Raw genomic sequence first — 27,532 nt, forward strand, 5'->3', positions numbered from 1 at the left:
GCCTTTGGGGACTGATGAGACAAAAGTTAAAATTTTTGGGAGGTGTATGTCCCATTACATCTGGCATAGACGTAAAACATAATTTCAGAAAATGAACATCATACCCACAGTAAACTATGGTGGTGATATTGTGATGATCTGAGGCTGTTTTGCTGCTTCAGGACATGGAAGACTTGCCGTTGTAAATGGAACAATGAATTCTGTTGTCTACCAAAAAATCCTGAAGGAGAATGCCTGCCATCTGTTCACGACCTCAAGCTGAAGCACACTTGGGTTATGCAGCAGGACCATGATCCAAAACACATCAGCCAGTCCACCTTTGAATGGTTTAAGAAAAGCTAAATTAAGACTTTGGAGTGGCCTAGTCAAAGTCCTGACCTTAATTTGATTGAGATCCTGGGGCATGACCTTAAAAATGTGTTTCATGCTTGGAAACCCTCCAATGTGGCTGAATTACAAGAATTCTGCAAGAGATGAGTGGGCCAAAATTCCTCCAGATCACTGTAAAAGACTCATTGCCAGTTATCGCAAACGGTTGATTGCAATTGTTCCTGCTAAGGGTGGACCAGCCATTTATTAGGTTTAGGGGGAAATCACTTTTTCACACGGGGCCCTGTAGGTTTGGATTTCTTTTTCCCTTAATAATAAAGACCTTCATTTAAAAATTGCATTTTGTGTTTACTTGTATAATATTTGTCTAATATTTAAATTTGGTTGGTGATCTGAAACATTTAAGTGTGACAAATATGTAAAATAATAGGAAATCAGGAAGGGGCAAACACTTTTTCACACAGCTGTATACTTTGGGCTGTCTGTGGCTTTGTCTACATACTATGATGCTGTGGCAGGCGTTGTTATTATTACTGAAGTTGCAGTGAGCTAGCATCTTAGGCTGATTCTAGTAAGGTCACAGGGATGACACTTACCTAGCTCACCTCAAATAGATATGTAAGATATACATATTTTTGCTATGTAAATACTGGCTGAGTTGCTTGGATACTGCCCATCCCCTTCCACCCATATGATAGCTTTTTTGCATCTAGCATAGCTTGTACTTACCACTGCATGCACAGTTTAGTGCTTATTACATGGATTGTTGAAACTGTCTTCAACGATGCCGAAGTCCCCGGGTAACCAGGGTAAATATTGGGTTACTAAGCGCAGGGCCGCGCTTAGTAACCCGATATTTACCCTGGTTACCATTGTAAAAGTTAAAAAAAAACAGTACATACTCACATTCCGATGTCTGTCACGTCCCCCGCCGTCAGCTTCCCTGCACTGACTGTCAGCGCCGGCCGTAAAGCAGAGCACAGTGGTGACGTCACCGCTGTGCTCTGCTTTACGGCCGGCCGGCGCTGACACAGTCAGTGCGGGAAGCTAATGCCGGGGGACGTGACAGACATCGGAATGTGAGTATGTACTGTTTTTTTTTTTACTTTTACAATGGTAACTGGGGTAAATATCGGGTTACTAAGCCCGGCCCTGCGCTTAGTAACCCGATATTAACCCTGGTTACCAGTGAACACATCGCTGGATCAGCGTCACACACGCCGATTCAGCGATGACAGCGGGTGATCAGCGACCAAAAAAACGTCCTGATCAATCCCAGCAACCAACGATCTCCCAGCAGGGGCCTGATCGTTGGTCGCTGTCACGCATAACGATTTCATTAACGATATCATTGCTACGTCACAAAAAGCGTGACATTGCAACAATATAGTTAACAAAATCGTTATGTGTGAAGGTACCTTTAGACCCTGTACAGATATTAACGCTGATACATGTAGATTACCTGCATGCTATCATGAGTGCATCTTTGGTTACTCCTTTAGATGTACCTTGTGAACCCTTCCTATGTATGGTCTCCTGATGATCCCAACATTCAGGGGGAAAACATGTTGAAAAATGTTGTATGGACTACAAGTATTGGGGGTACATACTTTCTTAAAACAGGAGAGTACTCCATTTATTTTTATTTTTTTATTTCTGGTCTGGTCTAGGAACACATCATAGATTAGTTCTAAGTTTCTGGTTGAGGATCCAGCATGTGTTCCTTTTTGGCAAATTATTGTTTAGTATGTTTTACATGTTACTACACAGCGATCCTACTGTATGAGTCACCATTACCAGGTGATGCCTGTTCTATTAGAGGACAGTAGATTAAATTGTTATTGTCCCTGTTTCTTGTGTTAATTAAGAATATGTTTTGGATGCTTGATGCCTCACAGCATTGATTTTATAATTTACTATTCAGTTTGACAATAATATCAGATGCTGTACCCTACAAGGGTATTTGCCTGCTTTCCGGTGTTTTTTCTATTGTATGATATTTTTGGTATTGATTTTTACCATTATTTAGTATGACCGAATATAATTTTTTACATGTTTCAACCTACATGATTACATTTTTTTACTGTTATTTCTGTTATTTCAAACCTTAGTGTGTTTATTTAATGGTCTGTTAAATAAGACGACAAGGAAAGAGGCGCCACTTGTGTGTTTGTAGGGTACCAGTCTTCTCTATAAGGCCGGTACCCCCATTTAGGGAAAACAAGGGACATATGTTATGTACCCTACGCTCTTCCTATATATAATTCACTTTGATTTACAATTGAATAACTTTTCTCTTTACTGGTCTACTGGTTTATTGAGCTAATATAACATTTTTCTTTTGGGTTATGTTATGTTTAATGGTTTCAAATAAAGTGGATGTTTTAAGGGAACATTTTTTTGATATGTAGTTTATATGCCGCTGCTATATTATACCATGTTTCATTGTGGGTGGTACCTAAAAGGTGGCTATTGTGAAGAACCTTCATGCTTATATGTCCATCAGTAACCGTGGTCAATCTATGCCCTTTCATTTCACCTACAATTTTAGATCAAATACATTTTACATTTCGCACTAAAAACAAGGGAGTGTGAATATTTCTCTAAAGCTGTATTGCTGTACATATAATGTATTACTGCCCCTGTTAACCCTTACTAGATTCTCAGCAATACACTTGAGCCCTATATTGAGCTTGTGTGCTGGACCTTCCTTGACTGAGCCTCTCTGCTCACTACCTCCATACTCATCTCAGGGAGCTCTATACACACACTGAATATAGCGTGCAGATATTTGCTGAGCAGTTGACAGCTTCTAAAAGAGCATGGACTGTGCACTGAAAAAAGCAAAATAGTCATAAAATATATTACACAAAAGGATAACTTTGCAATGCTTGGAGGATATTTTAAATTAAAAATGTTTACTTACTCTTTAAAAGTGTACTGCAATACCAAAATTCCATACTCTTAAAGACTGAATATGGTATTATCCACCCACATCCTAACGCAACCTTTGAAATAGAAAGCATTACAAATTAACTACCCTTTTCTTATTACATTATTATTAATACCGATGAAGATAAGAAACCTTTTTATATAGCTTAGAGAAAAATGCTTCTTTCCATACTTATTGACTGACTACTTTTTCTCTCATATCCTGAACATTCACTCTGCAAAAACTGCTCATATCTGTCTACAGATCAATCTTCTGTTTTGAGTCAGATTATACCTTCTGCCTATTGAAGCCAATGGAGAAGGGAGAGAGTAAAACTGGAGGATGATAGTTTCTACATTTTAGAACCTAAAGAGGTGAAAATTGCTTAAAAAAAATTCAGGATCCAAGGCATATAATGACCAAAAATAGTGTGATTCCTGATGTACACATATATGAAAGCTTATTATGAAAGTTAACATAACATTTTAGACATTATTTTTTTGCGTTGTAAAGTCTACGGACACCTTGGGTATGGCAAACTTACATATGTTAATGGTTATCTTTAGCTTAGAAAATTGCACTAAGTTTAAGGCTGTAATCTTCATCACTAGATTGATTTTCAGACCCCTGATATGCATATTGTTACCAAATTTCAGATTTTTCTCCGTTCGTATTGTCTCTCGCTATAATATATTCAGGGTGCTGTTTTTCTCACTTGCTTTCATGTGGCAGCACAGCTCCAGTACTGTTGTTTTCTTTACCTGTGCTTTCCTCCTCATGGATACTTTTTTGCTTTGCCTCCTTAACCCCTTCATGACCTTGGGATTTTCCATTTTTCCGTGTTCGTTTTTCGCTCCCCTCCTTCCCAGAGCCATAACTTTTTTATTTTTCCATCAATTTGGCTATGTGAGGGCTTATTTTTTGTGGGACGAGTTGTACTTTTGAACGACGTCATTGGTTTTACCATGTTGTGTACTAGAAAACATGTGTGAAATTGCAAAAAAAGTGCAATCCCACACTTGTTTTTTGCTTGGCTTTTTTGCTAGGTTCACTAAATGCTAAAACTGACCTGCCATTATGATTCTCCAGGTCATTACGAGTTCATAGACACCAAACATGACAAGGTTATTTTTTATCTAAGTGGTGAAAAAAAATTCCAAACTTTGCTAAAAGAAAAAAATAAATTGCGCCATTTTCCGATACTCGTAGCGTCTCCATTTTTCGTGATCTGGGGTCGGGTGAGGGCTTATTGTTTGCGTGCCGAGCTGGCGTTTTTAATGATAGCATTTTGCTGCAGATACGTTCTTTTGATCGCCCGTTATTGCATTTTAATTTGATGTCGCGGCGACCAAAAAAATGTAATTCTGGCGTTTTGAATTTTTTTCTCGCTACGCCGTTTAGCGATCAGGTTAATGCTTTTTTTTATTGATAGATCGGCCGATTCTGAATGCGGCGATACCAAATATGTGTAGGTTCGATTTTTTTTTTATTGATTTATTTTGAATGGGGCGAAAGGGGGGTGATTTAAACTTTTATATTTTTTTTATTTTCACATTTTTTTTTACTTTTTTTTTTACTTTTGTCATGCTTCAATAGACTCCATGGGAGGCGATGTCTGCAGGAGTCCAGCGACGAAATAAAGTGCTGGACTTTCTGCTCCGACCAACGATGGCACAGCAGGATCCAGATCGCTGCTGCCTGTCAAACTGAATGATATCGCTAGCCAGGACGCTGCAACGTCACGGATCGCTAGCAATATCGTTCAGTGTGACGGTACCTTAACAGGGCTATTGACCTTTTAGCAGGATAAGCTATAGTTTCCTTTATTTTGTATCACTTTCTATACCATTTTTTAGAAGGCAAGATAAAAAAAACTCTGCACTACGAAAATGAGTGTTTATATAGGGCTATTACTGCAGTCATCATGTGGCATAATTGACATTTTAACTGTAATACACAGGTTGACAGATTTATGGTGATACCCAATTAATGTTATATATATATATATATATATATATATATATATATATATATATATATATATATATATATATTACACATTCAAATTTTGCACAGCAAAATCACTTTTTTTTAAATGAAATAATTTTTGGAAAAGCATAACATTTCTACTTTTCAGAAAATCTTGATACAGTTTTCATTACTACCAATCTGAGATATGTATGACATTTTTATCAATTCTCTTTTATCCTTTGGAGGCAGAATGTTAAATAAAAACATTTCTATATTATTATTTTTTTAAATCTTTACAACACTCACCTAACATATATATATATATATATATACAGTTAGGGCCAGAAATATTTGGACAGTGACACAAGTTTTGTTATTTTAGCTGTTTACAAAAACATGTTCAGAAATACAATTATATATATAATATGGGCTGAAAGTGCACACTCCCAGCTGCAATATGATAGTTTCCACATCCAAATCGGAGAAAGGGTTTAGGAATCATAGCTCTGTAATGCATAGCGTCCTCTTTTTCAAGGGACCAAAAGTAATTGGACAATGGACTCTAAGGGCTGCAATTAACTCTGAAGGCGTCTCCCTCGTTAACCTGTAATCAATGAAGTAGTTAAAAGGTCAGGGGTGGATTCCAGGTGTGTGGTTTTGCATTTGGAAGCTGTTGCTGTGAGCAGACAACATGCGGTCAAAGGAACTCTCAATTGAGGTGAAGCAGAACATCCTGAGGCTGAAAAAAAAGAAAAAATCCATCAGAGAGATAGCAGACATGCTTGGAGTAGCAAAATCAACAGTTGGGTACATTCTGAGAAAAAAGGAATTGACTGGTGAGCTTGGGAACTCAAAAAGGCCTGGGCGTCCACGGATGACAACAGTGGTGGATGATCGCCGCATACTTAATTTGGTGAAGAAGAACCCGTTCACAACATCAACTGAAGTCCAGAACACTCTCAGTGAAGTAGGTGTATCTGTCTCTAAGTCAACAGTAAAGAGAAGACTTCATGACAGTAAATACAAAGGGTTCACATCTAGATGCAAACCATTCATCAATAACAAAAATAGACAGGCCAGAGTTAAATTTGCAGAAAAACACCTCAAGAAGCCAGCTCAGTTCTGGAAAAGTATTCTATGGACAGATGAGACAAAGATCAACCTGTACCAGAATGATGGGAAGAAAAAAGTTTGGAGAAGAAAGGGAATGGCACATGATCCAAGGCACACCACATCCTCTGTAAAACATGGTGGAGGCAACGTGATGGCATGGGCATGCATGGCTTTCAATGGTACTGGGTCACTTGTGTTTATTGATGACATAAGAGCAGACAAGAGTAGCCGGATGAATTCTGAAGTGTACCGGGATATACTTTCAGCCCAGATTCAGCCAAATGCTGCAAAGTTGATTGGACGGCGCTTCATAGTACAGATGGACAATGACCCCAAGCATACAGCCAAAGCTACCCAGGAGTTCATGAGTGCCAAAAAGTGGAACATTCTGCAATGGCCAAGTCAATCTCCAGATCTAAACCCAATTGAGCATGCATTTCACTTGCTCAAATCCAGACTTAAGACGGAAAGACCCACAAACAAGCAAGACCTGAAGGCTGCGGCTATAAAGGCCTGGCAAAGCATTAAGAAGGAGGAAACCCAGCGTTTGGTGATGTCCATGGGTTCCAGACTTAAGGCAGTGATTGCCTCCAAAGGATTTGCAACAAAATATTGAAAATAAAAATATTTTGTTTGGGTTATGTTTATTTGTCCAATTACTTTTGACCTCCTAAAATGTGGAGTGTTTGTAAAGAAATGTGTACAATTCCTACATTTTCTATCAGATATTTTTGTTCAACCCTTCAAATTAAACGTTACAATCTGCACTTGAATTCTGTTGTAGAGGTTTCATTTCAAATCCAATGTGGTGGCATGCAGAGCCCAACTCGCGAAAATTGTGTCACTGTCCAAATATATCTGGCCCTAACTGTATATATATATATATATATATATATATATATATATATACACTGAGGTCCAGAAATAATTGAGCAGTGACACAAATTTTGACATTTTAGCTGTTATTTTAGGTAGTATAGGCTAAAAGTGCAGACTTTCAGCTTTAATTTGAGGATATTCGCATCCTATTTGGACTAAGGATTTAGGGATTACAGTTTTTTTTAATATGTAGCTCTCTCCTTTTAAATGGATCAAAAGTAATTGGACAAAGGTATTTAATGGACTGCATGTGCTTTTCCCTCATTAATCCATCATCAATTTAGCAAGTAAAAGTTCTCAAGCTGGTTTCAGGTATGGCATTTGGAAGCTGTTACTTTGAACCCACAACATGCGTTCAAAGGAACTCTTAATTGAAGTGAAGCAGACCATCATTAGGCTGGAAAAAAGAAATCCATCAACAGTTTGGTACATTCTGCAAAAAAGAGAGCTCTGGTGAGCTTGGGAACTCAAAAAGGATGTCCACTGAAGACAACAGTGGTGGATGATTGCAAAATCCTGTCCATGGTGAAGAAAAACCCCTTCATGACATTCACCTAAGTGAAGAACACTCACCAGGAAGTAGGTGTTTCGGTATCTAAGTCTACCATAAAGAGAAGACTTCATGAGCGCAAACACAGCAAGTGCACCACAAGGTGCAAACCATTAATCAACCTTAGAAATAGAAAAGCCAGGTTAGACTTTGCCAAAAACAATCTAAACAGGCCACCCCAGTTCTGGAAAAGCATTTTTTGGACAGATGAAACTGAAAACAACCTGTACCAGAATGAGGGGAAAAAGAAAGTATGGAGAAGGCTTGGAACAGGTCATGATCCAAAACACACCACATCCTCTGTAAAACATGATAGAGGCAGTGTGATAGTATGGGGATGCACGGCTTTCAATGGCACTGGGTCACTAGTGTTAATTGATGATGCGACTGAAGACAGAAGCAGCCTGATGAATTCTGAAGTGTACAGGGCTATACTTTCTGCTCAGAATTAAACCAATGCAGCAAGATTGATTGGATGATGCTTTACACTGCAGATGGGCAATGACCGAAAAACCATTTTTGTACATGCTTGCAGAATGGTGTGAGCTTGTTTTGTGTAGGAGAGGTGCAGCATCACATCCCTGGGGAAAGCTGCAGACATATCAACTTGATTGGAAACGGTTAAAGAAAGAAGAGGTTGAGGGCATAGGGTGATAGAAAAACTAGAATTTGTCTATTTGAGACTTCCTGCTGGGAATTTCCAGAGTGAAAAATCAAAAGATTACAAATTTGTGCTTTACTTACAGTGGGGCAAAAAAGTATTTAGTCAGTCAGCAATAGTGCAAGTTCCACCACTTAAAAAGATGAGAGGCGTCTGTAATTTACATCACAGGTAGACCTCAACTATGGGAGACAAACTGAGAAAAAAAAATCCAGAAAATCACATTGTCTGTTTTTTTAACAATTTATTTGCATATTATGGTGGAAAATAAGTATTTGGTTAGAAACAAAATTTCATCTCAATACTTTGTAATATATCCTTTGTTGGCAATGACAGAGGTCAAACGTTTTCTGTAAGTCTTCACAAGGTTGCCACACACTGTTGTTGGTATGTTGGCCCATTCCTCCATGCAGATCTCCTCTAGAGCAGTGATGTTTTTGGCTTTTCGCTTGGCAACACGGACTTTCAACTCCCTCCAAAGGTTTTCTATAGGGTTGAGATCTGGAGACTGGCTAGGCCACTCCAGGACCTTGAAATGCTTCTTACGAAGCCACTCCTTCGTTGCCCTGGCGGTGTGCTTTGGATCATTGTCATGTTGAAAGACCCAGCCACGTTTCATCTTCAATGCCCTTGCTGATGGAAGGAGGTTTGCACTCAAAATCTCATGATACATGGCCCCATTCATTCTTTCATGTACCCGGATCAGTCGTCCTGGCCCCTTTGCAGAGAAACAGCCCCAAAGCATGATGTTTCCACCACCATGCTTTACAGTAGGTATGGTGTTTGATGGATGCAACTCAGTATTCTTTTTCCTCCAAACACGACAAGTTGTGTTTCTACCAAACAGTTCCAGTTTGGTTTCATCAGACCATAGGACATTCTCCCAAAACTCCTCTGGATCATCCAAATGCTCTCTAGCAAACTTCAGACGGGCCCGGACATGTACTGGCTTAAGCAGTGGGACACGTCTGGCACTGCAGGATCTGAGTCCATGGTGGCGTAGTGTGTTACTTATGGTAGGCCTTGTTACATTGGTCCCAGCTCTCTGCAGTTCATTCACTAGGTCCCCCCGCGTGGTTCTGGGATTTTTGCTCACCGTTCTTGTGATCATTCTGACCCCATGGGGTGGGATTTTGCGTGGAGCCCCAGATCGAGGGAGATTATCAGTGGTCTTGTATGTCTTCCATTTTCTAATTATTGCTCCCATTGTTGATTTCTTCACTCCAAGCTGGTTGGCTATTGCAGATTCAGTCTTCCCAGCTTGGTGCAGGGCTACAATTTTGTTTCTGGTGTCCTTTGACAGCTCTTTGGTCTTCACCATAGTGGAGTTTGGAGTCAGACTGTTTGAGGGTGTGCACAGGTGTCTTTTTATACTGATAACAAGTTTAAACAGGTGCCATTACTACAGGTAATGAGTGGAGGAAAGAGGAGACTCTTAAAGAAGAAGTTACAGGTCTGTGAGAGCCAGAAATCTTGATTGTTTGTTTCTGACCAAATACTTATTTTCCACCATAATATGCAAATAAATTGTTAAAAAAACAGACAATGTGATTTTCTGGATTTTTTTTTCTCAGTTTGTCTCCCATAGTTGAGGTCTACCTATGATGTAAATTACAGACGCCTCTCATCTTTTTAAGTGGTGGAACTTGCACTATTGCTGACTGACTAAATACTTTTTTGCCCCACTGTATATGCAATATAGAAAAGCCATTGGCCAAGACATGGTCCACATATGTTCCAATAACTAATAAACCAGATAACCCATTTGATCAAGATTTACAATAAGCCAGGCCATTTGGCATGCAATTAAGATGTGATGTACTTTTCATTTTCTAACTATTGCCTACATCTTTTTAAATCTCTTTGGTGTCTTCTGAGATCCACAACCTACATTCCTACTGTAGATCATCTTCAAATCACACATTCCCTAGAGGTATGCCCTGACATAACTAAACAATGATATAACAGTAGAGGACTTGGAGTTGGTTATTACTTGCCATAGACTAGGTAAAGCTTCATGCCTTCATGCTTTAAGGGCTGATTACCAAATATTACAAAAAATGACTTCCTCCCCTCAACTCTCATCTGGTTAGCTCGTGTAATCATATTTTCAAGACAATCTTTTTAACCCACATTATCTTATGGATCTGATTGCTACAATCCCTAATCTTAACAAATACCTTTTTGGCCCATCCCCTTTTCAGTTTTCTAAGGGTTTATTCACAGGCAGTTTTCAATGTGGATTTTGAAGCTGTTGCATTTTCAGTGCTTTGTATTGTATTTCACATGGGAAATGTTCTTCAAACAAATGTATTGGGTTATTCTAAAAATCCAATAAATACCTTAAATACCATAATACATATGATATATGTGCACTGTTTGTCCTGATGTGAAGTAGGTTACTGCATCATGATGTACATATGCCACAAGCACAATAGTTGTATCTGTGCCATCCACAGCAAGAGCAGCTGGGAAATGCAGCTGAGCTACTGCAACTCCAGACACCTGAACTAGCTTCTTTCTCAACAGTTTAACCCCTCTGTCAAACTTCCGAGATGCCTGTAATCTTGAAAGATTTGTAGAAAACAAATGTGAAAGACAATGACAGTGTTATTTTTTTTTTTCAGTCCCCCCTCACATAAGTGAAATAAAAATGAAATAAAAAGTGATCAAAAGACAGACAGTACTGTGCAAAAGTTTTAGGCAGAAGTTGGAAAAACTCTACAAAGTAAGAATGCTTTAAAAACAGAAGTCTTAGGATGGTTTCACATTTGCGGATGGAGGTGCTGCGGAGGGCTGCGTATGTCCTCCATGAAGCTCTGCCCACTGCTGCACCTCCTCCAGTCAGCTCCGCCTACGTTGGCATGCGGCGTGCGTACCCTATCTTTACCATTAGGTAATCAGGCCATGCCGATGTATGCGGGTGCCTCCACATGCGTCGTTTTGACGGTGCGGCGACCTGCGCAGAACGCAACGAGTTGCATTTTGGTGCGGTCACCACACCGTCAAAACGACGCATGCAGAGGCATCCGCATACATCGGCATGGCCTGTGTACCTAATGGTAAAGATAGGGTACGCAGGCTGCATGCCGACGTAGGCAGAGTTGACCGGAGGAGGTGCGGCGCTGGGCGGAGCTTCACGGAGGATGTGCGCAGCCCTCCGCAGCACCTCCATCCGCAAATGTGAAACCAACCTTAATAGTTTACTTTTATCAATTATCACAATGCAAAGTCAATGAATAAAAGAGAATTCTAAATCAAATAAATATTGGGTGAAGCCACCCTTTGCATTCAAAACAGTATCAAAGCATAAACTTTACAAGGTACACTTGCACACCGGTTTTGAAAAGAATTTGGTGTGGAAGATTTTCCAAACATCTGAAGGATGTAGACTTGTACAAATTATTCTTTCGCTTTATGTTATTCCAGTTAAACCCAATGATGTTGAGATCAGTTCTGTGGTGGCCATATCATCACTTCCAAGACTCCATGCACTTTTATACAATTAAGATAGTTTTTAATGACATTGCCTGTATGTTTGGTTGTTCTTCAGAATATATTTGGAGCTGATAAAATGCTTCCCTGGTGGTATTACATGACAGATAAATATCTTCCTGTGTTTCTAGCAAAGATTACACCAATTAATTGATAACATTGAGGACCATACACACAGTAGTCAGCCAAAGAAATTTAATGTAGCAGATGAAAGACACATCATGCTTGCGTTCCTTCAAAATCGGAAGATGTCCAGCAGGTTGTGAAGGAAATATATAATCAATAAGTGAAACGCATAGCAGCAGTAGAGTTACATTTAGTTAACAAAACTGGATATACCAGTATTACAAATACAAAGGAGCTTTTTCTGGCAGTGTTAAACATTGCACCTCAGCTCCAGGACTCTGAGCTTCAAAGAGAAACAAATGATCTGCAACTAGGCAGAATATTTCCTATTTACTGTATAGGGAGAAGTGTGGGAGACACAGGATATTTGAAATGCAAGTTCCTTAGCTAACCGTCCAGTCACAAACAGCAATTTTTAAGTAGTCCAATCCACTTGATCTTGGAAATATGAGCCCTTGGTCAAGACTATAAAACTATAAAACCTGGTGGCACAAAAGAAAGTTGTTCACATGTGAGGGCTAAGTATGTTGGCATGCTCCGTAATTCATTTTTCCTTTCCTCAAAGAAACAGAAGACAACTGAAGATGAAAACCTTTAGCTATTTCTGTTATTTCTTCCTTTTTATTTTGCAACTGTTTTGCATATTTGTGTGTCGTTTTCTTTTAACTTTTTTATATCTTTTATTATAAGCACTGTACATTTTTATATTAAAGTTTAAAATCTTTAATAAGTTTGCTCCTTGTATGTTCTAAAGAATCCATAACCTTTCAGAGAGTGTGTGACCTTTTTAATTGTCACACATCAACATATTTCAGGGACTCATCACCCCGTGTGTTTGATGAGTGGTGGCAGCATGTCAAGTAACCAGAGTGTGTGGACTTTTTTTTGCAAATGGCCTTTCAAAAGCTGGGAGAATGTGATGCCAGTATGCGCCTGCAGCTTATTCTAGGGTACCATCAGGTTGCAGAATGCCTGGCTGAGAGAGATGTCCAGCTTCAGTTTTCAGCTACCTCATTCTCATGATATAAATCCTGAGACCACGCTTGGAAAATGACCCTGTCCTGGAGAAAGATAGAGACTTAGATACTTTTCTTCGGCGGTTTCAAAAGCTTTGGAAGTTTTTGCTGACCTTTCACTAGATAGGCACTATTACGCTACAAAAGAAGCCTTGGTCAGGAAATACAACCTCACCTCAGAAATGGGTTGAAGAAAGTTCCGTTAATCTACAGTGAGGATCAACTGACAGCTATGCGGATGTTGTGAACTCCTTGAGGACCATATTCTATCAGTGGATCCGAGGACTTTCTGTTACCAAGTTTGAGGAACTAGATGATCTTATGGACAAGGATCAAATCCTCCACATATGTCCATTGGATGTACCACAATTTGTGTGTGATCGAGAGCCAAAAGCTGCTGATCAGGCTGCAAAGAGTGCTGATTCTTATGCAGCCAACAGGATGCTAGAAGCCTGGAAGCCATCAGGATTCAGCTGGAAAGGAGGTAAGCCAGTTGAGGACCCTTCTTCCTCTGCTGCCAGCTGATCACCTGTGCCTTCTACATATACTATTTACCAGGGCCACTGGGATCAGGTATTCTTTTGTTGATACACTTCGATGCTTTACATGTAACAAAGTGGAACATGTTAGTTTTGCTTGCCTGATAAGAAGAAAGGCCCCAGTATGACCACCAGGTTGCCAGGGCTCTCACCTTCTCTCTTATTTGTGGCTGGCACTAACATAAGGAGTAATGAGAGCTGTCAGTATGTCACTGTGGGCAATAAAGGTACTGTTGCCCTCATAGACACTGGAGCAGCAGTAACCCTAGTGTGTCCAGAAATGGTGACCCCTGCGGATATAATTCCAGTAAAGACAATGTCTGTAACCAGAATTGGGGGGTCAGCCTTGATGTTCCATGAGCCTCTGTGTATCTGGACTGGGGAGAAGGAAAAGGATTGAGGGAAGTAGCTGTATCAGACAGTATCCTTACCAATGTGTTGATAGGCACCGACTGGGGGAGGATGGTATCCCACTATGTCTCTGCCTTGCAAGTGAATGCCACAGAGAAGGTGGAAGCCAGTGACCCATCTGAGAGCCTGTGTGTTGCAGGGAAATGTACAGATGTGGGTGGGGAATGTAGAATGAATGTCCAAATGGATAGTACAATGTGTCTGTATAGAGGAGATATGCAACACCATACTAATGTGACAGATGTGACGTGCAGTCAGGCTGCTGCCCAGACTCAACCCAGATATTAGCTGATGAGTCTCAGACAGAACTGCCAGAACAGGAAGACACTAATACTGCCCATGAGCCTCCCCACTTTGCAGATCTGCTAAGGTTCCAGCTAGCAGACTCAGGAGACTCAGCATCCGACCAGAGTCTGGTTTCCTCACTGCAGACCAATAGTCAGAGCTTCCTGAAATCTTGCTAACAGATGGCAGTCTGGAGAAGTGGAGATATCTTGCAGACCAGGCCCCTGCTGAGTCTGACAAGACAAGTTGAGAATATACTGGGACCAGGGAAGGCGGCATAAAGAGACCCTACCCTATGATATTACAGAGGATTAGGACTGTGAGAATCATCTGGTTGTTCCCTATGCATTCAGGGAACAGGTATTAAGGATTACTTATGTGATACCTCTTGCTGGACACTACAGAGTACAAAAAACTAAAAGCCATCTATCCCACTACCAGTGATTGATTTGATGAGCCTTTCCAATGAGTGGCTGTGGATATCATGGGGCCACTTGCAATACATAGCAGCCTTGAAAAATGCTCTTTGTTCCAGTGGTTGACTATGCTGAGCACTATACAGAAGCTGTGGTGTTGTCTCCCTTGTGAGCCAATAAAGTTGCCGATGCACTACTGACTGTGTATTCTCGTGTGGGGTTCCACAGGGAGATGTTGACTGATCAGGGGAACCAATTCATGTCTAATTTGATGTAAAGTATCAGCCAGAAAATACAAGTGTGACCTCTTGTAGCCATCTCCTTTCATCCTCAGACAAACCGACTATGTGAGCTTTTTATTGGACCTATAAAATATGCTCAAGATGATGATGGAGACTGATGGGAATGACTGGGAACATTACCTCCCTCATCTCTTTTTTGCATATCGAGCGCTACCCCAGGCCTCAAAAGGATTCTCCCCTTTGTTCTCGTTTATGGGAGAAAAGTCAGGTGGTCTCCTAATCTGATTAAGGACTGTTGAGAGGATGATCCAGAAACTCCAGGAGTGTATAGTAGAGTGTATACTGAAACTTCAGGAGATAATTCAGGAACTGGGCGACCTGGCTCATGAGAATGTGACCCAAGCCCAAATCAACCAGAAAGTTTGGTGTGACCATAGTGCCAGACTGAGGGCCTATGAGGAGGGTCAGAAGGTCTGGGTGTTGGTTCCTATGCTGGTTGCTATGCTGCAGAGACTTAGCATCAGCAGGTCTGGCTGTTGAGCCACAGAACTGTCAGATAACCATGCTGGAAGTACAATACCTTGGGGAAAATGTGGTAGGATGGTAGGAGGGCTGCTAAAACCAGAACAAGGGAAGGTAGAAGCTATCACAACCTGGCCTCCCCAAGAAACAAAGACTTTTCTGGGTGCAGCTGGCTATTATTGGAAGTTTGTGCTATAGTGCTCTGGCTAAGCCATTAACCTACCTGATAAAGAAGAAGCTTCCTCAAATTATTTCCTGGACTTCTCAATGTGAGGAATCATTTGGTGCTGTAAAATCAGCATTGGCTAGCTTGTGCATCCTTCAGGCTCCAGATTTCACTCGCAGGTTTGTCGTGCAGATTGATGCCAGCACTTATGCGCTAGGTGCGATTCTCAGCCAGGTGAACCAGCAAGATGAAGAGCACCCAATTCTCTACCTAAGCAGGAAACTTCTGCTCAGAGAAGTTGCTTATGCCACAATTGAGAAGGAGTGTTTAGCAATTGTGTGGGTTCTACAAAAACTACAGCCATATCTCTATGAGCGCAACTTCACCGTGATCACAGATCATAACACACTGAGCTGGCTTAACAGAGACGTAGGGGAAAATGGGAAATTGCTAAGATGGAGCCTCACTTTACAACAATGTGGTTTTACAATTCTACATAAGAAAGGAATTTATCACAGCAATATTGATGTTTATCTTTCCAAGGGGGGGCCAGAACTGAATATATAAGAGGGAGCTGATCTGTAAGTCAAATTCCCATGCATGTCAAAAAGGGGGAGATGTGAAGGAAATATATAATCAATAAGAGAAAAGCATAGCAGCAGGAGAGTTACATTTAGTTGACAAAGGGCCAACACAAAGAGTTTTTGCTAGAGGTGTCAAACATGGCACCTCAGCTCCTGGACCCTGAGTTTCAAAGAGCAACAAATGGTCTGTAGCTAGGCAGAATATTTCCTACTTACTGTATAGAGAGGAGTGGGGGAGACACAGGATATTTGAAATGCAAGGCCCTTAGCCTACCATCCAATCACAAACAGCAATTTTTAATTAGTCCAATCCAGGTGATCCTGGAAATATGAGCCTATGGACAGGACTATAAAAAAGCAGATGACACAAAAGAAAGTTATTTACATGTGAGGGTTAAGTATGCTGGTGTGATGCATAATTAATTTCTCCTTCCCTCAAAGAAACAGAAGATAACTGTAGACGGAAACATTTAGATATTTCTGTTATATATTCCTTTTTATTTTAGAACTGTTTTTCATATTTGTGTGTAGTTTTATTTTTACCTTTGTATTTTTTTTGTAAGTACTGTATATTTTATATTGAAGCTTAAAATCTTTAACAAGTTTTATCCGCATATGCTCTAAGGAACCCATAGCCTTTCAGAGAGTGTGTGACCTTTTTGACTGTCAGAAAACAACATATTTCAGGGACTCATCACACAGTGTGTTTGATTAGTGGTGGCAGCGTGTTAAGAAACCAGGGTGTGTGGACTGTGTCGGGGCATGATTTATGTTTACTTTATAGCCTAAAAAAGATGTTGAGTGCTGGAATGAGTGAGAGGCGATAAATTAACCCTTGCAGGTGACCCTATGTCATGTGCTGAGAAGTGTGTACATGACACAGGGCAATGAGCTCAGAACTGAGAACAACCAGTGGGACACACTGTCCGTGTCCAGTCTTTCCAGAAATGATTTTCATGATAGAATTGAAGCCAAAAACATACCTTCAACATGAAAACAAAGCAAAGTGATTCAAATAAGCATGAAAACATACACACGTGGTAAAAATTGTTGGTACCCTTCACTTAATGACAGAAAAACCCACAAGGGTCACAGAAATAACTTGAATCTGACAAAAGTAATAATAAATAAAAGATCTATGAAAATGAACAAATGAAAGTCAGACATTGCTTTTCAACCATGTTTTCCTACACAGAATTTAAAAAAAACTAAAACTCATGAAATAGGCCTGGACAGAAATTATGGTGCCCCTGAAAATAATGTGCCGAAAAAGACATGTAAAAATCAAGGTGTGTCCACTAACTAGCATCACAGGTGTCTACAATCTTGGAATCAGTGAGTGGGCCTGTATAGAGGGCTACAGATACTCACTGTGCTGTTTCGTGACATGGTGTGTATAACACTCAACATGGACCAGAGGAAGCGAAGGAAAGAGTTGTCTCAGGAGATTAGAAAGAAAATCATAGACAAATATGTTAAAGGTAAAAGTTATAACACCATCTCCAAGCAGCTTGATGTTCTTGTGACTACAGTTGGACATATTATACAGAAATGTAAGATCCATGGGACTGTAGCCAGCCTCCCTGGACATGGCCACAGGAGGAAAATTGATGACAAATAATACAAATGGTAACAAAAGAGCCCAGAAAAAATTCTAAACAGATTAAAGGTGAACTTGAAGCTCAAGGAACATCAGTGTCAGATCGCAGCATCCATCTTTGTATGAGCAAAAGTGGACTTCATGAGAGACGACCAAGGAGGACACCATTGTTGAAAAAAAAACCTTAAAGCCAGACTGGAATTTGCCAAACTACATGTTGACAAGCCACAAAGCTTCTGGGAGAATGTCCTATGGACAGATGAGACAAAAATTGAACAGATGGAAAAACGAAGCATGTAAAGAAAAGAACACTGTCCCTACTGTGAAACATGGAGGAGGCTCTGTTATGCTCTGGGGCTGCTTTGCTGCATCTGGCACAGGGTGTCTAGAATCTGTAAAGGGTACAATGAAATCTCAAGACTATCAAGGGATTCTAGTGAGAAATGTGTTGACCAGTGTCAGACAGCTTGGTCTCAGTCACAGGTCATGGGCCTTGCAACAGGATAATGACTCAAAACACACAGCTAAAAATACCAAGAATAGCTAAGAGAAAAACCATGGGCAGACATACCGCCGGTTCAGCCCGTGCAACTGCACCGGGGCCCGGAGCGGGAGGGGGCCCCGAAGGACCGAGAAAGCAGGGTGGTGAATGACAGCTAACAGGAGAAGCAGGGGGCCGCTCTGCTGCACGCATGTGATATGAACTTCAAAAGGGCCCCCTGCTGACCTCACCTGTTAGTATTCATTATGCTGCTGTCCGGCTGTCAATGGTGCGGTAGCCATGGTGACGGCAGACGCTGGAACAGAGGAGCCAGGGAGAGGGAGGGGGAGTGTCGGTGACTCACTGAAGCTTCCGCTCTGTTTGAGTCCCTGTGCTGCTGCTGTGCACGTGCGCACTCAGTGATCCCTCGGGAGTCAGGACTGGGATACATGAGAATGGGGGGGAGAGGGGCTGAGGAGGGATCACTAGGTTAGGTAGAAGGGCCGGGTACTAAAATGATCCACTATATAGGGGGATGGGATGGCGATCCCCTGGTGCAATGTCTATACATGGAATGCACAGTGACATTTGTGCATCATTACCTCGGGGATGTCTGTGCTCTGGAGTCCGCAGCTTGGAGCGGGAAGCTGCAGCAGACTCAGTGCAGACTCAGAGGACGAGTGTGGACCAGGCTGACAGGATCTTTGCTGCCTGGTGGAAATGTTGTAAGTATACAGTTTTGTTTTGAAAAATAAAGAAACAACTATTTATATATGAACTATGTTGGGAGTAGTGATCAATAGTCATAAGCGAGCATGTTTGGATAAAGTGTTATCTGAGCATGCTCAAGTGCTAATGGAGCATCTTCGGCGTTGTCTTATACTATGTCCGAGTCTCCACTGCTGCACGATTCGTGGCTTTTTGACATCCGCAACACAAGCAGGAATGATTCCCTGTTTGTTAGGCAACCCCTGCATGTGTGGAACAGCCCACATGAAGCGGTGGGGAGTCAAAAATAAATATTATTCAAGCACGCCAAAAACACTCCGCACACAAGCATGTTCGGATAATGCCTTATCTGGGCATGTTCACTCATCACTAATGTCAGAGACCTAAGGAAAGTGACATATCCTCATATTCAGTACACAGTGGCCCGCTAGTGACAGCACCAGCCTGGTCTTTGTCCGCTGCAATCTCACATAGACCATAAGGGTGTGTTTCCACATGGCGGATTTGCTGCAGATTGGACACTGCGTTCATCCACAGCTGCAAATGTTACAGCATAGTGGGGGAAATTCCATCCCCACTATGCGTACAAAGACGCAGGTGGCAGACCTGTGCATACGCACTTGCGGCATGGTATATGTATCTAAAGTGTATGTATGTACGGTATATCGGTATATGTATGTAAGATGCATGTATGTACGGTATATGTATGTGTATCTGTGAATGTACGGTATATGTATGTACTGTGTGTATGTATGTACGGTATATGTATGTGTATCTGTATGTATGGTATATGTATGTGTATCTGTGTATGTACGGTATATCGGTATATGTATGTAAGGTGTATGTAAGCACGGTATGTGTATGTATGGTATATCGGTATATGTATGTAAGGTGTATGTATGCACGGTATGTGTATCTGTGTATGTACGGTATATCGGTATATGCATGTAAGGTGTATGTATGCACGGTATTTGTATCTGTGTATGTACGGTATATCGGTATATGTGTGTAAGGTGTATGTATGCACGGTATGTGTATCTGTGTATGTACGGTATATCGGTATATGTATGTAAGGTGTATGTAAGCACGGTATGTGTATGTACGGTATATCGGTATATGTATGTAAGGTGTATGTATGCACGGTACATATATCATCCGAGTGCTGTGCGATATACGCTGACCCCGGCAATGGAGGAGATGGAGAAAGTCATTTCTCCGCAGCTGTGCTCCGATTCTCTCTGTGCGAGAGGCTCGGAGCACAGACGCATGACATTCGGCTCCTGCTCGCAGCAGAGCAGGAGACGGGGGTCATTAGCATATCGCATCCAATGCCATACGCTCATCTGACGCCGGCCTACGCAGCATACCGGGCAGGGAGGGGGGCCCAGACACATTTCTTGCACAGGGGCCCCAAGCTGTTGGTGTCCGCCCCTGAGAAAAACATTGGACTTTTCTGAAGTGGCCTTCTGTGAGCCCTGACCTAAATCCTATTGAGCATCTTTGGAAAGAGCTGAAACATGGAACATTGGAAAGGCAACCTACAAACATGAGACAACTGCAGCAGTTTGCTCTTGAGGAGTGGGCCAAAATACCTGTTGAGAGGTGATGAAATCTCATTGACAGTTACAGGAATTGTTTAATTGCCTCAAAAGGTTGTGCAACAAAATATTAAGTTAAGGGTACCATCATTTCTGTCTAAGCCTATTTCATGAGTTTTATTTTTTTTTATTCTGTTTAAGCATGGTTGAAAAGCAATGTCTGACTTTTATTTGTTCATTTTCATAGATTTTTAATTATTACTTTTGTAAGATTCAAGTTATTTCTGTGACCATTGTGAGTTTTTCTGTCATTAAATGAGGGGTACCAACAATTTTGACCATGTGTGAAGGAACTGGGGTGCAGCAAAATGGTAGCAGGTTCTCTGGACTGATCAGTCAAAATATAAAATATGTTGTAACAGGAGGCAGTTTGTTTGACAAAGGGAAAATGGCGAGTGTCTGCAGGCAACAGTGCAGCATGGTGGAAGTTCTTTCAAAGTTTATTTTTTTATTTCAACAAATGGAGTTTAGGATTTGATCAGGATTAATGGTGTATTCAGTGCTGAGAAATACAGGCAAATACTTGTCCATCATTCAATGCCATCAGTTAGGCATCTCATTGTCTCCAAATATATTCTTCAACCTGACAATGACCCCAAACATACAGCCAATGTCATTAAGACCTATTGTAGGGTTTCCAAAAATCGGACCAATACTGTGTGTGTATATGTATATATTTAGATTTATATGTACACACATATAAAATCTGTGACTTTTTCTATAAAAGTAGTAAGTATGAAAAAATATCTGAAGTACATATTTTATTGACCGGCAGAATGTAGCTGACATGTCAATTATGCTAAATGATAAACATTAATTTAAAAAAATTAAATTCAGAATCTTATTTTTAGCTTTTTCCTTTTCCTCAAAATGTACAGGGTGGGCCATTTATATGGATACACCTAAATAAAATGGGAATGGTTGGTGATATCAACTTCCTGTTTGTGGCACATTTGCATATGGGAGGGGCAAATCTTTTCAAGATGGGTGGTGACCATGGCGGCCATTTTGAAGTTGGCTATTTTGGATCCAACTTTATTTTTTCCAATGGGAAGAAGGTCATGTGACACAACAAACTTATTTATAATTTCACAAGAAAAACAATGGTGTGCTTGGTTTTAATGTAACTTTATTCTTTCATGAGTTATGTACAAGTTTATGACCACTTATAAAATGTGTTCAAAGTGCTGCCCGTTGTGTTTGATTGTCAATGCAACCCTCTTCTCCCACTCTTGACACACTGATAGCAACACCACAGAAGAAATGCTAGCACAGGCTTCCAGTATCCGTTGTTTCAGATGCTGCACATCTTGTATCTTCATAGCATAGACAATTACCTTATGATACGAGATGTGCAGCATCTGAAACAACGGATACTGGAAGCCTGTGCTAGCATTTCTTCTGTGGTGTTGCTATCAGTGTGTCAAGAGTGGGAGAAGAGGGTTGCATTGACATTTTATAAGTGGTCATAAACATCAAAATGGCTGACTTCAAAATGGCCGCCATGATCACCACCCATCTTGAAAAGTTTTCCCCCTCCCATATACTAATGTTCCACAAACAGTAGGTTGATATCACCAACCATTCCCATTTTATTTAGGTGTATCCATATAAATGACCCACCCAGTATAATAAGAAGTGATCAAAAATTCATATGTACCACCAAATAGTGTCAATGACAAATACAAATCATCTTAGCTAAAATACAAGCTTTCATACAGTAACATCAATTAAAACATAAAAGAATGATGGCTTCTCAAACAATCACAATGGAAACAAAAAATCAAGAAAACCATGTTTGGTCTTTATGGTGAAAATAGGCCTAGTCCTCAAGTAGCTATAGCAAAGAATGTTTTTTTCTTATTAAAATCTCAAGTTGCTACTGTTGATCTGTTGCTTCAGGCCTATGAGCAATTGCCTGGTTTGCCAATTCTTAAAATTAACCCTGTGTGTGATTTTATGAAGTCAGAACAGATTTCCTAATGAATGACTTAAAGGAAAGATGCTGTAATCTGTGAGCAATTGATATACAAGATCATATATGTATATTCAATGAATACACATTGTTTGCTGGAAAGATAATACCCCTTTAATAGTTACCAGGTTGGTTTAATATGTAAGTAAATATATTAATTGATTTTTTTTTATTTGATACTTTAAGATGATGCAGACCATGGCACAAACCCTCTTTTTTTAGCACTGCGTCGCTGCTAGTTAGTAACATTAGTCACTATTTTTAATGATTTATTAATTATGGTTTATTACTCTTTACAGTATCCACTAGAAGTACTCATATTCTGTTACAAATATTCCAACTGTTTGAGTAAGCTTACTTACTGTTTTTTTCTTTCCTTTTCTTCATGCTGTCGCTTAGAGCCCTTCAGAGAGACAAGTATGGGAGTAAAACTAAATTTTGCTTATCAAATGTAATTCTTAATTGAATTTATTATATTTATTAAACATTTACCTAGCATTACATAATTGGTGGACCTTTTGATGATATTTTCTTTAGTCATTGCTGTATTTTCTGGTACCTTGTGTTTTATACAACTTAATTTATAAAAGGTTTTATTTATTTTTTATTTTTCAAAGTATATTTACTTGTGTAGTTTATTTTTATTTTGTTTTCATTGATTTCTATAAGGTACCAAACCATACAGCTAAAAATGAAATCAAAGAAAAATATTTGTGTTGTTGGTTCTAATGAAGCAGTGTGTTTCATGTTAATTAGATTGTTTAAAGAGGTTCTAAAGTTTTAGCAAACTGAGCATTAATAAAACTTTTTAATTGACTTCTGTTAAAAAAATAATTGGTCTCCGTACTGAAGTTCCACGGACCATAGCTGTACAGATAAGATGTACACGTTCTTTTTCATTTAGAGGAACAATTGCGTTGTGTGTCAACAAGAAGTTTTACCTATTTTAATGCTCTTTTACAGGGTTCCAGATGACAGCTAAAATGATTGCAAATGAAACTAAACAATGTCGACACGGTGATGTCTGCAGATTGCCAGAATGTAGAGTACATGATATTCTCTAAAGGTTTCAGTCAGTTTATCAGACATCAGCCTAATGTAAGCGCTGCAGTTTGTCAGTCTATAGTGTAGTGTAAATGCTGCAGTCAGACCACAGTCTATGCCTACATTTACACATCCAATGTACGAGTCTGTGTGCTGCCTGTTTTATAAATGGCCGGTAAAATGTAATTGATCCATACACACATGAGTTTTAAAAACAGATCTGTGTTATATTCATCCGTGAGTCTCAGAGTAGGCTCTAATCTCATTGGTTTTCAATTGTAGAGCCTAGTGATGAGTGCACGTGCTGGGATAAGGTGTTATCAAAGCATGCTCGGGCGCTAATCAAGTGACTGAGCATGTTCGAAAAATATGCTTGAGTCCCCGCGGCTGCATGTCTCGCGGCTGTTCAACAACCACAACACATGCAGGGACTGTCTAACAAAGAGGCAATCCATGCATGTGTTGTGGCTGTCGAACAGCCGCGGGACTCGAACATATTTTTCGAGCATGCCGAAGTCACTCGTTTAGCACACAACATGCTCGGATAACACCTTATCCAAGCACATTCGCTCATCAGTAATACAAAACCCTTCAAAAATGGATGAAACATTGAAAACATGCTTTTTACTCCACTATTCCATCCATGTTTCATCCTTCTTCACTGATCCATTGTTAAAAATCAATGGATAAATAAAAGGTCAGACAGATTACCTCTGTCAATTTTTAAAAATGGGAAAAAAAAGCGGATTACACATGAGAGGATGTCAAATGCGTGAATGTAACATAACTCTGGTCTGTCAGTTTAATGCATATATTGTGATCAAGTTTGTTCAGTCAAGTGTAAATGCTTTCATTATCTCACATGTAAAGTTGCTTTGTTTTATTATTTAAAAAAAAAAAATTGCTCCTAAATTTCCAGCCTTACCATTAAAATTGTATATAAGCACTTTTTACTAATTCATTAGAACCCCTTTAAATGTTTATTTTATTTATGAAAAATACTATTTTGTTATGTATTGAAAACTAAAAATTATGCACTGGAAGTATGTCTTTATGAATATCCATTACGTACGTTTATCAAGGTGTGAAAATGACATTGTTATTTTCATCATGTTGATTTAAGTTACTCCATCAATAATTCTATCAAAGAAAATATGTACCCTGGTATGCTTTTATACTTACCTTTATGCTTATTTTTATATTAAAACAAAAGCTAAAGTAGTAGTCCAAGACACCGTCCGGCACTCCCTGTCCACTGATGATTTTTTCTTTGTCGACAGGACAGACTGCAGCGGTGTCATCATGACTACAACGCAAATCACTGCTACAGCCAGTCATTGACATTAGTGGTTTTTCCGATGCAGGTGTAACTGAGGTCAGTGATTGGCTTTAGCAGTCGCTTGTGCTGAACGGTGGAGGGGCAGCGCTGGGCCTGGAGAGGGCAAATATAACTGAGTTTGTTATTTTCTGTAAGAAAAAAATTGCCAAAAAAATAAATTCCATATCCCAGACCACACCTATAGGATACATGCACACTTTGAGTATTTGGTGAGGTTTTTTTTTACCTCAGAATTTGTAAGCCAAAACCAGCAGTGGGTGATAAATACAGAAGTGGTGATGTGTTTCTATTATACTTTTCCTCTGACTTTTCTACTCCTGCTTTTTGCTTGCAAATACTGAGGTAAAATACTGACCAAATACTCCACATGTGCACGTTGCCTTAAAGAGTGTTAATAAAGGAATTTATAGAAACCTAGATATCTTGGCAATTGAAAGTAGATTTGCCAGCTAAATATGTTGCTTTATATCAGGTCAGCATATTAAAGCTGCAGGCCCATAATCATATTATCAAATCTGACAAAAAATGTTATGGAGATTTGGTAGTAGGATCAATAAAAGATTACTGTGAATTTATAGTTATAAATCTTCTTTATTCATGAGGGATTGATCCTCCCATCTCCTGACCCTCAGGAAAACTGTTGTTATAATTAAGAGTAGTAAACATCGCATTGTATGTTGCTGATCAGAAGGTGCAGGTTTGTTGCACATTTTGCCCAATGCAATTCTTGTAAACTGCTGATTTTCTCTGCAGCACGTGAGATGTATTAAATCTCATTCAAGTGGTTCAATGTAGTGCTCTTACACTGTATCTAAAAATACTGGCTTATACACAGTGACTTGTTACCACCATCACTCTTCCTCAACACCTGTGGCAGACATTCGAGTTCTCTCCCTCCCTAAAATACGCCTCTGCAGTGCTAAGTAACAGTAGAGTGACTTGTCAGTGCAAAATCTTGCACTATATCTATGATCTAAAGAGTTATGATGTCCCACACATTCAGGGGTAACTTGAAAATACTGTAAAATCTTCCTTAAAAAAAAATTCTATTCTGAGGGATATAGCAATCATCCCCTGATTTTATCTTGAGAACAGCAACTATAATATAGAGTAGAGTTGAATTATACTCAAATTTTACAAAAATCCGTATTCTCCAGAATTTGTAATTTGCTCTGTGCAAATTCAACAAGATGGCAGCTTTTTTGCTGAACCATAGAGGACCAGGTAAAGGTCTAAAAACATGTAAAAAAAATTAATACTTCACTGCTCACCTACCAGCCTCCGCCACTGCATGCTCTTCCTGTACGATCGTCGCCGCTTATTTTTACCGCTACCTTTTGCTTAAGCTCAGTGCTTCTTCACTATGTTGGGATGTCATGACGTCAGGACGTGCACTGCGGCCTTACGACGGGCACTCTAGGACTTTTATTGTGACTAAGCACAGAGACATCCTAGCCTAGTGTGAAGAAGCTGGACTTACAGCTTACAGCGTGCAGCAGTAAGAAGAGACATAGAGGACCTTACTGGGGACAATGAACGGTGAAAGGGAGCGGTGTGGTGAGTATTGCTCATTTTTTCTCTCTACAATTTTTATTATATTGTGGAATACCTCCATACACCAGAGAATAATAATGAACATACAGATCACAGAGAATAAATTCACTGCAAATTGAATTTCCCACTGAAATCTGGCGGATTTGTCGAATTTGAATCCAGTCTGATCCGCTCATCTCTATTAGAGAGTGTGGAGGAATATTAATCACATAGATGTAGAAACCACACAATCTGTAGTATTTATGTCTTTCAGCACATGGGACTTCCTTTTGGGCTGTAGAAGAAAAGAGTTATTCAGAAATGAAGCTAGTGAAGACAGCAGCCACCTAGCTGCTCACATCTAGCATGTATTAGGAATGTAAGGAGTTATTCCACGTCTGCCAAGTTAAGAGCAAACTTTCAGGTTTTTTGCCCAAATTTTTCAGAGACACAATCTGATTCCTCATTTAAGGCCGGGGTCACACTAGCGTATAGGATCCGATGCGATATGCTAATGACACTCGACACTGCTGTGAGCAGGAGCAGAGTGTCAGTGCTCTGTGCTCTGATCCTCTCTCGCATCAGAGAATCGCAACACCGGTGCGGAGGAGACAGAGAAAGTAATTTCTCCATCTCCTCCATTGCCGACATCCGGCATTGCTGGCATGTTGTGAATGTTTTCTCATGCCAAATCGGCATGAGAAAATAATTGCGCATCTGAGGTGCCCCATAGAATAACACTGGTCCGAGTGCTATATGTTGTTTTATCGCATAGCACTCGGCAGTGTTGTATACTGTGAGCGAGCCCATAGAGTTAATTTCCTTTTTTCAAGGGTGCACCACTACCCTACCTTCAGGTTTCCTGATTGCTAGGAATTGGACACTCCTGATTGATTGATGAATTGATTGGCAGTTCTGGAAACAGCATCATCAGACTGCTGGTCTAAACTGCACGCTTCTGATGCTGTTACATGAGGTAACTTGTCTCTACAATA

At 40.1% G+C, this 27,532-nt stretch overlaps 1 protein-coding gene across 20 annotated transcripts in view; it reads left to right on the plus strand.

The window, feature by feature from the left end:
* ADGRL3 (adhesion G protein-coupled receptor L3) overlaps positions 1 to 27,532 on the plus strand; it is a 1,214,649-nt gene that overhangs the window by 1,010,502 nt on the left and 176,615 nt on the right. For 6 of the 20 annotated variants that reach the window (XM_069740665.1, XM_069740674.1, XM_069740668.1 and 3 more), the window contains one exon: positions 23,021 to 23,072. The exons of 8 other annotated variants lie outside the window; for them this stretch is intronic. In XM_069740665.1, coding sequence (XP_069596766.1) covers positions 23,021 to 23,072 — 52 coding nt within the window. Of the gene's footprint in view, positions 1 to 23,020; positions 23,073 to 23,584; positions 23,966 to 27,532 lie in introns of those variants that run through there. 6 more of the 20 variants (XM_069740654.1, XM_069740658.1, XM_069740655.1 and 3 more) reach the window with 2 other exon arrangements.

Source organism: Ranitomeya imitator, chromosome 1 (assembly GCF_032444005.1).
Source record: "Ranitomeya imitator isolate aRanImi1 chromosome 1, aRanImi1.pri, whole genome shotgun sequence".
NCBI lineage: Eukaryota > Metazoa > Chordata > Amphibia > Anura > Dendrobatidae > Ranitomeya > Ranitomeya imitator.